Source organism: Mustela erminea, chromosome 17 (assembly GCF_009829155.1).
Source record: "Mustela erminea isolate mMusErm1 chromosome 17, mMusErm1.Pri, whole genome shotgun sequence".
NCBI classification, from domain to species: domain Eukaryota; kingdom Metazoa; phylum Chordata; class Mammalia; order Carnivora; family Mustelidae; genus Mustela; species Mustela erminea.
The window spans coordinates 46,696,490-46,710,220 of NC_045630.1; the positions used below are offsets into that span (position 1 = coordinate 46,696,490).

The 13,731-nt window shown below is 34.7% G+C and overlaps 1 protein-coding gene and 1 non-coding gene across 5 annotated transcripts in view; one reads left to right on the forward strand and one right to left on the reverse strand.

Moving 5' to 3' along the window:
• The window catches only part of LOC116576090 (complement factor H-like), a 76,645-nt gene that overhangs the window by 44,593 nt on the left and 18,321 nt on the right, over positions 1-13,731 (reverse strand). For all 4 annotated transcript variants that reach the window (XM_032317899.1, XM_032317898.1, XM_032317897.1 and 1 more), the window contains exons 2-7: positions 12,322-12,507; positions 11,876-11,981; positions 8,230-8,306; positions 6,435-6,626; positions 4,557-4,727; positions 1,871-2,044 (exon numbers count right to left, since the gene is read on the reverse strand). In XM_032317899.1, coding sequence (XP_032173790.1) covers positions 1,871-2,044; positions 4,557-4,727; positions 6,435-6,626; positions 8,230-8,306; positions 11,876-11,981; positions 12,322-12,507 — 906 coding nt within the window. The remainder of the gene's footprint in view (positions 1-1,870; positions 2,045-4,556; positions 4,728-6,434; positions 6,627-8,229; positions 8,307-11,875; positions 11,982-12,321; positions 12,508-13,731) is intronic.
• On the forward strand, positions 6,861-6,967 carry LOC116576857. The gene has a single exon (XR_004280316.1). It is a non-coding gene; the product is annotated as a U6 spliceosomal RNA (small nuclear RNA).

Genomic DNA, 13,731 nt, shown 5'->3' on the forward strand with positions numbered 1-13,731 from the left:
TCTTAGACTTCTATCAGTGCAGGTTGTGGTCCCATTATACTGGTGACTATGTCATAGTTTTGACTGAAGCTAGCCTCAAAATTAAAATATTCATGATTTTTTTTTAAAGTAGGCTCCACACCCAGAATGGGGCCCAGTGTGGAGTCTGAACTCATGACACTGAGATCAAGCCCTGAGCTGAAATAATGAGTCAGACACTTAACCAACTGAGGCCCCTTAGACACCCCAAATAATTACTAATTTTAAAAGTATTTCTCATCTGTCTGTACTTGTACTTTGACCTAAGTCCAGGATATTATAGGAGAATACATACAACTGATATCAGAAAAATATAAAGGCTCATAAAAGACTACTATGAATGATTATACAACATAGAAGAGATGGGTAAATTCCTAGAGCTATACAACATACCAAGACTGAATCATAAAGAAACAGAAAATCTGAAAGACCAATTATTAACAAAGAGATTAAATCAGTAATCAAAAACTTCCCAAAAAACAGAAGTCCAAGAGCAGATGGCTTCACCAGTGAATTCTACCAACACTTAAAAAAGATTAATGCCAATCCTTTTCTAACTCTTCAGAAATATAGAAAACTAGGGAACACTTCCAAAGTCATATTATGAGGCCAGCATTACCCTGACACCAAAACCAGAGAAAGACACCAGAAGAAAAGAAAATTACAGGCCAATACCTGAAAAAATTAGGTGTAACAATCTTCAACAAAGTATTAGCAAACTGAATTCAACAATACATTAAATGGATAATACACTTGGATCAAGTAGGATTCATTTCAGGGGTACAAGGATGGTTCAATATCCACAAATCAATGTGATACACCACATTAACAAAATGAAGGATAAAAATCCTATGATTATCTTAATAGCTGCACAAAAAGCATTTGATACATTCAACAACTTTTATGATGAAACTCTTAACAAAGTGTACATGGTATAGAGGTAACATACCTCTCAGTGTATAAAACCTATATATGACCAGTTCACACCAACCTTATATTCAATAGCAAAAGCTTTTCCTCTAAGGTCAGGAGCAAGATAAGAATGCTCACTCTCACAACTTTTTTTGAACATAGTGTTAGAAGTCTTAGCTAGAATAATTCGGCAAGAAAAAGAAATAAAAGGCACCCACTTAGAAAAGAAGATGTAAAACTTTCACTATTTTCAGACACTCCCTTCTAGAGACCAGATATGGTTAAAGGGACAATGTTCATAAATGGTATGAGGGTTCCATCTCTCAGATCATGAGCTCTGGAGAAAGTTACTTGTTGTTCAAGTAGACTATGGGGATGACCAAGTGGTAAGGTATTGAGGCTTCCTGCCAAAAACCTGATGAGTAAGCCATCTTGAAGGCAGATCCTCTAGCCCAGCCAAGCCATGAGGTGACCGTAGCTGAGGTCAACATTCTGACTACAACACAAGAAGCGTCTGGCTCAGAAGTAGCTATCTAAGCCACTCCCAAATTCCTGACCCATAGAAACTTGGAAATGATAAAAGTTTGTTGTTTGAAGACAATGTATTTTGAGGGGAATTTGTTACACCGAAATAAATAATACATTCTAGTCTTACCAAATGTTTTAGTTCAGATGTTAAAATTACTTTAGAGAAATTTATGTTCATACACAGCATATTTAACATTAAATAGCAAAAAGAAAGAATTTATAATATTAAATACCATGTTCTTGATCCTGCTTAGAATTGTCTACTTTGAAGAGAGAAGAATATCTCTGAAGCCTCTGCTTTACATACAAGGTAAGGCAAATATTTGGATTTATTGTGTCCCCATTTTTGTTGTTGTTTAAGAGACAGTAATTTCAGAATTAAAAAGTAGGTCAAGGTATGAATGGAACTTACGAGAACATTTTGGAGGAGGGTCCCAGTGTTTACCATAACATATTGCTATATTTTTTATACCAGTTGGATAAAAGTCCTTATTACAGAAATATGTGATTTTATCTCCATGTCTGTATTGGATGGCTTTTGGTGTGTAGTCACCATTTCGAATAGAAGGAGGACCACATACTACTTCTGAAAAAGAAATAAGGACATGTGGATAATGCTGAAATCACCACCCATTAAAATAATCACATACATAAAAATAAAGAAAGCTGGATTTTTTTTTTGTCCATGTCACAGCACAAAAGGGATTAAAATAGTCTCATATTCTTCCCACCATATCACTCATGTCCCACCACTATATCTCTCATCTGATGTATCTGTACCCCTTGAACTTTTCGCTCTCTCTCTCTCTTTTATGATTTTATTTATTTGAGAATGACACAGTAAGAGAGAGAAAGCACGAGAGAGGGGAGGGTCAGAGGGAATAGCAGATTCTCTGCTGCATGGGGATCTCGATTTAGGACTCCATCCTGGGACTCCAGAATCATGACCTGAGCCAAAGGAGATGCTTAACCAACCGAGCCATGCAGACTCTTGAAACCTCTTTCTCCAAGTCACCACATACATCATGATATTTCATATGTGGCAATAAATTCATGACATATCACTTTGACTATTCTTTCCAACTGTTCTTCAACTGCCTTGACATATGTGGTTCTCATTCAGACTCTTAAAAAATATTCCAGGACTCTCCTTTCCAGACGCTTAGTAAGACTGCATATTCCTATCCATTTGAAATAGACATGGCCCTATGATTTGCATAGGACAATGAAATAAGTGTAAAGTATCATGTTTCCCTTCAGGGAGGAAGTTTAAAAAGCCATTCTGTATTTTTTTTTTCCTTAATGTTCTCTTCTCCATAGCTGCATTGATTAGGGAAAGCCATGGAAAGATGATGTCTCTATCCGTTGGTTTGTACAATGAATATAATGAAGAGAATCCCTTCAGACCTACATTGGAAATGAGCATAAATAGGAAATTAACTTATGTCAAAATAAACTTGGACTCAGATTCTGAGGTCTTACTTTAAAGTAGGTAACTTCATTGAAACCTGGAATGATGATTTAGTCTAATGTTCTTTGACACCTGGAATGATGATTTATTCTAATATTTATAAAGGACAAGAGGACTCATCCAAAGTAAGTGGTTTATAAATTATATTTTGATGACTGGATAGATAACTTAAGTATTTAATATTTTGGTGCGGCTCTGGAAGTAAAACATGTGACAAAAGTTAATGCCAGAGGATTTGTGCACCCATGTTCTTTGTGTAGGAACCATGAATGCCATGAAGACCCATGGACCCCACACACCAACAGCTGAACATGGATCTAATGTGAGTGATTATTGTTCTGTGTTCATTAACCTCTTCATAAAATATTTTCTTAATAATGCCTGAAAATGGAGGTCGCTCAATTGTAGGAGGGTATATTTTCCAAGGAGCTGTTTGTGAACTCAACCATTTTTTTTTCCCTTGTGGGGGAGGGGGTTCCTGGCTGGTTCAGTCAGCAGAGCATGTGATACTTGATCTCAGGGTTGTGAGTTCAAGCCCCATATTGGGTGTAGAACTTACTTAAAATTAGAAAAAGTCAACTAAATATTTTTTTAAAGAATAAAATCAACTCAGAAGCTAACTAGTTTTTGCAGAAGAGGATCATTGAACAAGGTGTACATGTAATTATGAATCATATGATTAAAAGTTCAGAGGGCTCTTAAAAATTCAACTCTTCTTACCATCTCCCCACCCATCCTGGCCCACATATGACAATATATGTAAAACTCACCCTTTTAGAAAGGCACTCAACCTCTGATTTTATGTTTCTTGTTTCACTCACTTCTGCAGCTCTCAACAGAAGTTGACTCACTCTTTTCCATATATGTGTGCAAATATCTCAACACAGTTGTTACCATGCTAAGCTGTATCTTCTTGCTCTTCTTCTCATGATATGATTTCTTAAACTCAACTATCTACATTCTCTCTTTTAGGTCATGGTTTTGAAACCACCTCTTTTAAAATGAGGTAGGCTAAGCAGAACACAATATTCCAGACATAACTTTTGGTGGGCACTAAACACAGTTGAGAAGGATTCTAGCTCTGTACAACATCCTTCCATTCTGAAGCCTAAAAGAGTTTTTGTTTTTGTTTTTCCCCCCCAATAGCATCATCACTGTTGATTCATATTAGGTCTATGGTTAATGAAATCTCCAGTTACTTCCACTTAATGCCATTTTGTCAATGAAGGGTTTCCTCATCTGGTATTAATAAAATTTACTTTTTAAAGCAAAATTCTTGGGTTTACAAGAACAATCTGGGAGGTGTATATAGCTGGGAATTAGGAAGCCCATTACAACACTGGCTCTGCTCTAGACTTGCTTTTTGACCACAGACCAACTACTTAATGAGCTATTGAATGTCTCTCATCCTTTTATCTCTGTCTTGAGAATGAGAGAATTATACTAATTGATCTCAAAATGGGCACTGCACACAAAGTGTTAAGTATATTGTCTTTATAATCGCTGATTTCTATAAACATTAATACTCCACTGTAAAAAAAAAAAACCTGCTTAACTACAAGGAGTATATGCATGAAAACAACTTACAAACTATACGGTAAAATGTATGGAAAAAATATAACATCACCTTTACATGAAGGACTTGGAGTCCACCCAGATTTAGTACATACAGCATCTCCTCTATCACTGTATTCATAACCACTGTTACATTTATATTGAAGTCGTTCATTTTCCTTGTAAACTTGCTTCGGAGAAGAAGACTGTCCATTTGCAATTTCTGGCTTTTGGCAGGAAATTTCTAAATGGAAGGGATTAAGTTCCAAAATGTTTGTTATATATTAAATGATCTTGTCAAAGACATAGTTATATTTAGACACAAATTATGTTTCCATTAGGCAAATCAGGCAACCAATCAAAATTTCTAACATTATTGAAAAGTAACTGACTTGTTTTTTGCGGCATCACTATCAATTCAAATTTTCTTTCTAAAAAACCACCCAAAAACAATAAAACAAAAACTGGCCATCATCTTTGACCCCATCTTCTCTCAAACATTTCCCCCTGGGATTATAGCAACAGTAACTAATTTTCCAAATCCAATTTTCCCATCTTTCTGTTTTCCTGTTTGTAACTTAATGGCCTTTTTCTTGTCCCTTCATTGCTCCATTTAAAATCCTCCATTGATTCCCAATTCAGTCTGAGTAAAAGCCAAACTTTTCAGCATGACATGGAGCACTTTAGAACCTTCTACTGGCCTATCTTCAGTTCCATCACTGACTTACCCTTACTTGCATCCTACATGTCCCCCAAGCACATGAGAACAGGGGAGACTCATAGTCACAAAAGGGTCCTTGTATTTGTACTTTCCTCTCTGTGTGTTCCCATGACTGGTATGCGTTCCCTTCCTCAACTTCATTTGAATAATATACCTCAGTTATTCCAGGAAAGTTTCACTAACCACAGAAGTTAAGTTTTAAGAAGGAAACCCTGTCTGTGAACCTCTAGAACATACAGTATTTGCTGTGCTGAATATAAATAGGTTTACCATCTCTGATTTGAGGAACTAGTTTTGTTAGAAAGAGTTTTGAAGAAGAGGATGATTTTCTCTGCATCTCACTGTTGGATAGCTAGACTAAGACAGTGAAAATAATCAAGAGATTTTAGATAATGTTAAATGGCAGAAATTTCTTTTGCACAAGTACTGGTAAAATGAAGTATGGCACTTTTAAATAAATTGACCATATGTTTCATTACAAAACCCCCAGTCATCAAACTGGTCATGATAGACCAGTTAGCAGTATCATAACTAAAGAAATCTTGACTTACAGTTTACTATAGAACTTTTTTTAAAAGGCAAAAATTTATTTAGTGGATGCAATTCAGTTCCACATACTTATTTAAACCTGCAGTGTATATAGAAGCCAGGACCCTTTTCTAGAAGAATTATTCAAGCACAGAAGGTCATTGCGATTCCTCAGTAGAAATAAATAATGATTTTTTCACTTTTCAAATGAAAAGAAAGTCTATTCTATAGGCCAATATAAAAAATTGCTGACCAGGAGGACCTTATTAAATTTTATTAATATTATTAATTAATATTAAAAATTGCCCTCCTGTATTTGTGCAGACCACTCTTCTATTTGAGCATGAAAACCAATCATAATTTAATTATGGTTAAGACCACAGACTTTGGTTTCAGATGATCAAGGTTTGACTCTTAACTCTGCCATTTATGCCATGATAACCTTGGTCATGGGATTTAACTTTTTTGCACCACAATTTCCTTGATTATAAAACAGAGTTTAGTGCATAAATCACAGACATTTTGAAAGTAACGTGGAATGATATATGTAAAGAACTTGGATCAATTACTGGCAAATAGTAAGTGCTCAATAAATATTAGGTATTAGTGTTATTCATATTCTTAAGGATGCACAATATATGAGAATGCATATTTTCATGAGAAAAACTAAAATCAATCCCATGAACAGTAAATGTATCTTACCCACACATTTTGGTGTTTCTCCACTCCAAACACCATTTGCTGAGCAATGAATTTCTGCAGGTCCATCAAGCTTGTAGCCTGAGTTACAGTGAAAATGTACTACATGTCCAAAAGTATAGTCTTGGTCTTGTTCCAATGCAGTACTGGTAAGTCTCCCATTCTCTGGTTCTGTCACTGGTAAACACTTAACAACTGAAAAAATAAATAAAATTTTTCCCAATAGAATTTAACAACTTTACTACGAAATGTATGTATATATTCATATAGATGGATAAAATCATCAGCAAAGTAAGATTGGGGAAATTACTTAATTCTTTAAAAGAAGCATTTGATAAAACTGTTGGATATAAAGGCTAGTAAGTTAAAAAAAACAATAAGCTTCTCTCATTCTTTTCTGTGAGAGTGGACAAAGAAAATTACTTCTTTGTGCTCGCTTCGGCAGCACATATACTAAAATTGGAACGATACAGAGAAGATTAGCATGGCCCCTGCGCAAGGATGACACGCAAATTCGTGAAGCGTTCCATATTTTTTAAAATAAAAAAAAAAAGAAAATTACTTCTTTGAATGACAGTTTACATTGTTATAGTTAACAAACAAGTGTTTCTTAAATAATTGAAAAATATAAAGCTTGGGATAATTAAACAAAAATTTTCACCTAAACTCCAGAATAATATAATGCTGTATTCCTAAAAGGTATAGAAGCAAACTTTCTGATTCTATTTACTTCAATAGACAAATAGTACTTAATTTTCCTTCCTTTTCCATGTCAGTGCTCAAAGTAATTTGAGTAATGCTTTTGATTTTACTTAATATTTTCCAATATCTCTTAGGTTATGCCATTTTAACTTGATTTTATAGTGGGATCATCCAGGGTAGAATTAAAATGGAAATTCTATGGTTATCTCCCTGTCTCCCTGCCCTATTACCCAAGGGATACTGGTTTAGTAGGTTTTTAGTAACCAAAATTTTCAGCTTTAAATAAACACCTCAGGTGATTCCAGCTTAGAAATTTCTTAAAGCATTTAGATCTTCATTCCACATTTCCATAGATGAAAGATCTTTCATTCTCTTCTTTAGATAACAGGATTTTTGAGTGGTCCCGTTTCTTCTTCCTCCTCCTGCCCTCCTCCTCCCCCTCTCCCTCTCCACCTCTTCCTTCCTATCTCCTTTCCTCTGTTACTCCTCCTTCCCTTTCCCTCTTGACTTATTCCTCAGCATGGAACTAAGAAATACTATTCTGACTCATTTCTCTTATTTCCATGATGACTGGGGAGTGGGATTACTAGCTCAAAATTTGGAGACAGGATCTACATTTCCTCACTCTCATTCTTGGATTTATGAGTCACTAAGAAAAAGCAGAGCTCTCCCTCACTTCCCGTCTCTTTTCAATAATGCTAAGACCACAGGAAAATCTTCCTTGTCACACAAGAGGGGAGAAACGTCTAAATCATGTTCTTCACTTCAGCTGTTATCAGAGATCCTTTCATTAATAAAGCTGAAATTCTGATACTCATGTTTTCTTTCTAGTGGTTAGAATCAAAAAGGAAAAGAAAATAGGTTTTAGATTCCCCAAGTTCAAATACTTAGACTATTAGATCAGATGAGTCTGTATTCATATTTGGTTAATGAAACACAAAATAACGCCTAGGTATCCATTCTGTACTATATTAGAAGCAACAAAAATACTTTAAGTAAAAAAATTTAATTACAAATTTTAAGAATATTTTAATGTAGGACATCCAAAAAAAATCTTTGACATTTGAATATATTGATAAATCAATTTTACATATACCTTCACAAAGAGGAACATCATTGGACCATCCATTTGGTTCACACTCACGGAAATTAATCCTACCTAGCAACTGATATCTGAAAATAAAAAATAACAGAGTGGTGAGCTAATGTGTATTTATATGCAATTTTGATACCATTCTGAATGTCCAGAAACTCCATTTCAGAGACAATTAACAGCATATGCATTTCCTTTCTTCCTTCCTTTCTTCCTTTTTCCTTCCTTCCTTCCTCCCTTCCATCTTCCCACTCTCCTTCCCCTCCTCTTTCTTTTCCTTTTCTTTCTTTCTTTTTCTTAAATTTCTTTTCTTTCTTTCTTTAGCTTTTTTCACTTAAGAAAGGCCCTCAAGTCCTCAGGCACATGGACTTGGAATAATCATAATCCTTGGTTCATAACGCAAACTCATTATGATTTTGTGCACAATATCCTTTTATCTTTTCACTGAGTCAGTCAGTTAGTTACACTGAATAATGTTATAATCTCCTTGAACCCAAACCCCAAACCAGAAACATGGTAGCAATCAAGAGCTAACAATATGTTACCCTTCCTCCAGTTTTGTTCTATACTCCTACCCTCCACAATTATGATATTTGTGAAACGTTTTGGACTTTTAACATAATCAAGGATAGCACTAGCCCAAATTTCTTAGCATGTGGTTTATTTTTTATTTTAAAATTTTTATTACTTCTAATTAACTTTTTCCAGAGTGTAAGTCATCGAGACAAGTCTGTATATATAACACATTCAATGTCAAATTTATCTAACTGTGGTAACACATTAACCTATCCTTAAAAATCTACAATGCTTTACTTGAATGAGATATCCTTGGAACAGATGCAAAATGTACAATCATTACCAGATGCTTTAGATCAAGGTAAAGCATCCTTCTTAATATTATAGTGAACAGTCAGAGGTAAAAACTTTTTCTCAAAAACAAAATAATGGACAGCATTTTAATAAATCCAAGAGAGATACTTTTGAGAACAGAATTTTTATAAACTTCTAGATAATTATACCTAGACAATTATTTCCTTTATCTGCATATAAGGATTGTTTCACCCATTACACAAGAAAAGAAATGCTTTCTGCCTCAAAAAACAAGCTTTATTTGAATGTTATTGGTTTGTTCCTAACTTTCTAAAGGAAGAAAACATTTCAATAGATTCAATGAGAGTCACAGAACTTGAAGTCAAACATTTACTCTATGACTCTGTTATATAAAGGAAAAACAATTGGCTATTAAAATTCCTTCTCTGTCTCCTCTCCTTGTAACCCCTTCCAACATGGAAAGTATATTTCCAGAAACCCATCCATTTCCCCAAAGCTCTTTCAGGAATTCTGCAAAATGCTACACAAAACTGCCTAAGGCATATATATATATAAAGAGGGAAGAAAAAGAGATTGTCCACATTGGTTGGGGAAAAGTAACAGCTCATGTTTCTGCAATCCCGGCCAGGCAAAATACCAGAAAAACTTTTTGTAGAATCCTTCCTTAAAACTACCCACCTCTAGGATACTGAAACTGGATATCCATGTTGAATATCCTGGTAAGTGGCTAGTATTCAGTTAAATTGGTACTCAGAAGAGAAAACTGCATGAGGACAAGGGGTCAAAAGAGGGTCAGTTGACTGGCAGAACAATAGGCACAGTAAAGTCATTCTACACTGATTCCACAGCTGGGTCAAAAGAGTTAAGTCCTTCAGATAGGTAAAATCATCCCTCAGAAATATAAAAATAGCATAAAATAATGATGCTTGCTTATTTGTAAGGTCCAAGAACTTTTAATTCACTGATGAATATCTAGTCCTTTTTGGAGGCTCAAGGTGAGCAGTGGAGATTGTTACTCTTAGTCTCTAGCAGAGTTTACCCATAATTTACATAAGCAGAAGGAAGCAAAGATGAATTAAGCAGAGTCAGAGTCAGAGGTTAATATGTGGAAAATTTCTTTTATCAAATTATAAGTATTTTTTATTACTGAGATTTAGGGAATCTAGTAGAAAGAGTCTATGAGTTTTGACCCTTTCTTTTTTTCTTTTTGAAGATTTTATTTATTTACCAGAAAGAGAGAGAGGAAGAGAGAAATAGAGAGCGTGAGAGCATGAGCAGGGTCTACGGTAGGCAGAGGGGGAAGCTGGCTCCTTGCTGAAGAGGGAGTCCCACTTGGGGCTGGGATCCCAGGACCCTGGGATCATGACCTAAGTGGGTAGGTAGAGGCTTAAACGACTGAGCCATCCAGGTGTCCCGAGTTTTGATCCCTTTTTCCAGGTCAAATGTGGAACCTAAAGGTGCCAGACTAGCCTGGATTGAGAGGGTTATTTCAGAGGTGAAGAGTGAGGCAATTGGAAATCTATTTCGTCATGTGTAATTAAAGCCAGCAGTAATAATTGAAAGTTGGGCTGAAAAAGTCTTGGAAATATCTCCCTCAGGTAGTGGCCAAGGAGAGTCTAATTCATAAGAACTAAGACTTATTGGGTAACAATATCTTAGGCACTCTTCAAAGGGCTTCAGTGTGTGTCATATTTATTTCTTAGACCAGTACTATGATGCACCTACTGTGTTTCTATTTCTAGAATTGAGAAAATGGGAGTTAAGAGTCATTAAAATGATAATACAGTTACTGAGTTGTGGAGTTTTGGAATGCAGGCTTACTCCAAAGCCTAAGCTTTAAAATATTATATTTTATTGCCTCAAACCAAGAAATAAATGAAAATAATTAGAATCAATTCATAATTTCCTTTTTAAAAATGTATTTATTTATTTATTTGAAAGCGAGATCGAGAGAGCAAAAAGAAGGGGCAGAGAGGGAAGGAGAAGCAGACTTCCTGCTGAGCAGGGAGCCCCACACTGGGCTCAATCCCAGGAACCTGGGAGCATGACCTGAACTGAAGGCAGACCCTTACTTAATTGAATAAACCACCCAGGAGGCCTCAGTTTGTAATTTTTTGATCCTATTTATATTTATGTATCATAAAATTGTACTGATATTGTTTTTCTCATGTATGAAACTTTCTTCAAAACAATTTTTGATCTGCCTAGGAATAACAGAAATCAAGAACACTGAAGAGGTATCATAGTGTTAAGATTAGTCATGAACATCTAGTTGGTGGTTAGAGAACAGAGAGTTGATGACTATGAATGTAGTAGCATTTTTGGTCCATATGACAAGAATAATTTGCAGACCATGGAGACCTAAAGAATGGTATTTACTATTATATCAGTGTAAAATATTTGCTTCTTCTACATTTTATAAGCTTTTATTAAAGGAGGTGTGTAATCTGATTTTGTTATCATTCCCTCTGTCCAGGATATATTGAACTCCCATATACTCTGCACATAATAGAATGTAGTCAGGACTTGCTGGAATAAACTCTTATCTATATGTATATTATTTTCTAGCCCTCTTATAACTACACTCAACCTGAGTAATTATAATTCATTTTAATTTTTCAATGTTGAGGAGGTAACTTGGTATCCAAATATAATCATTTCCATTATAGTTTAATTTTTCAGACTACTTATATGGTACTTATAAAAATGCTCATAGAAAAATAAAGTAACTTCAAAAATACTAATTAGTACAGTTCTTATTTGCTACCTAAATTATAACTGTTTCAATTATAAACCTCTTTTAATATTGACTACATACCCCTCATTACATGTGTAAACAACCTTTGCACCATATACAAACTCTTCTCCTCTTTCAAGTTGGAAAGAACCAAAAGGAGTATCTCCAGGATGTCCACAGGGCCTTTCTAAAATGAAAAAAATAATGATATTATTATGTAACATGGGGAAACACATTTTATGTAGGAGTTCAAGAAAAATTACATTTGATATTATATCAGTGAACATAATTGAAGATGTGCAAAAGTGAAAAATGTCAATTATCATTTTAAAATTAAACTTATCTGTATGGTTGTTTTTTTTAAATTTTAGAAGATTACAACACCTTATTAAGAATAATGATGGCATATGATTTTGTCTTTAAATGACAGTTGTGATATAATTCAGCTGATACTGCTACAATATCAAACACTCAGGATTTTCATGACTAAAGTTTTTACAAATTTCACAAATGTATGAATTATTTACCCCGACATATCCTCAATGGATTAAGAGACTCCCATTGTCCATTCTTGCATTCCATTATAATAGCTCCAAGAGTTCTAAATCCAGGTCGGCATTTATAGGTAGCCCGAGTGCCCTCTGGATATGTTTGTGCAGTCCAGGCACCTGACAACACCTCAGTTTGTTTTCTTGGAGGGGGTTCTTTGCAATCTATAAACAATAAAAACAAAGTAAGTGCTTAAAGTGCTTATTTAAATTTACAATATATTTAAGTTACTTTTGCTTTTAAAAATACCTATGGTGTTACAGGTCCATCCAAAATTATGTCTTAAAATATATAACATATATATTTTTACCTTACAGAAATTGAAACATTATAAGTTTGTAAAAAAAAAACTTTCCAAAGAAATTGTTTTCCTTTTCTATATTTTTAATCAAAATATTCTATTTAATATTTTATCACTACATTAGACATAAAAATAAAGTGAAAAGCTGCAACTGCATGCCACTTCATGAAGATTATGGAATAACAGAGACATCCACTGTAGAAAGTTAAAAGTGACTTCCTTTGGGAATGCAAGTCCAACACACACAAAAGTCATCAAAGGTGAGATTATTGGCAATATCTGCCAGCTGAAATTTATGTACAAATGGAAAGTTTTAAAATGAACATAAGGAAACATTTCCTACCTCTGACCTCGTAGCCAGGGAGTTTGGGGGAGATAGTGTATACATTATTCTTTTTTTAAAAAATTTATTTTTTATTTATTTTCAGCATAACAGTATTCATTGCTTTTGCACCACACCCAGTGCTCCATGCAATCTGTGCCCTCTATAATACCCACCACCTGGTACCCCGACCTCCTACCCTCCCCCCCTCGCCCCTTCAAAACCTCAGATTGTTTTTCAGAGTCTATAGTCTCTCATGGTTCACCTCCCCTTCCAATTTCCTCCAACTCCCTTCTCCTCTCTAACTCCCCATGTCCTCCATGCTATTTGTTATTATACATTATTCTTATTGCTGCACTGCATTCTACTATCCATTCATTGATTTGGAAAATACGTACTAGGCACTATTCTAAGTTCTGAAGATAAAACAATAAATTTTAAAAGAGACAAAATACCTGTTTTCAAGTTTTTCCATTCTACTAGGGAAGTTATTTATTAAATAAGTAAATAAATAAATGTATAATATACATTGCAGGTAGATAAATTCTATTTAGAAAAATAAAGCTTGGCAAGATGATACAAACTTGAATGGGAACATTCCAAGGACGATGGAATAGGATGGAACAGAACAACATTCCTACTGCAAATTGGAAAAACAACAAACTCGTGTGTGTGTGTGTGTGTGTGTGTGTGTGTGTGTTGAAAGGAACTGGAAATTGTGAGGAGAAAAGGGATTAAATGAACTAAACCAAAGTGGGAAGAGCC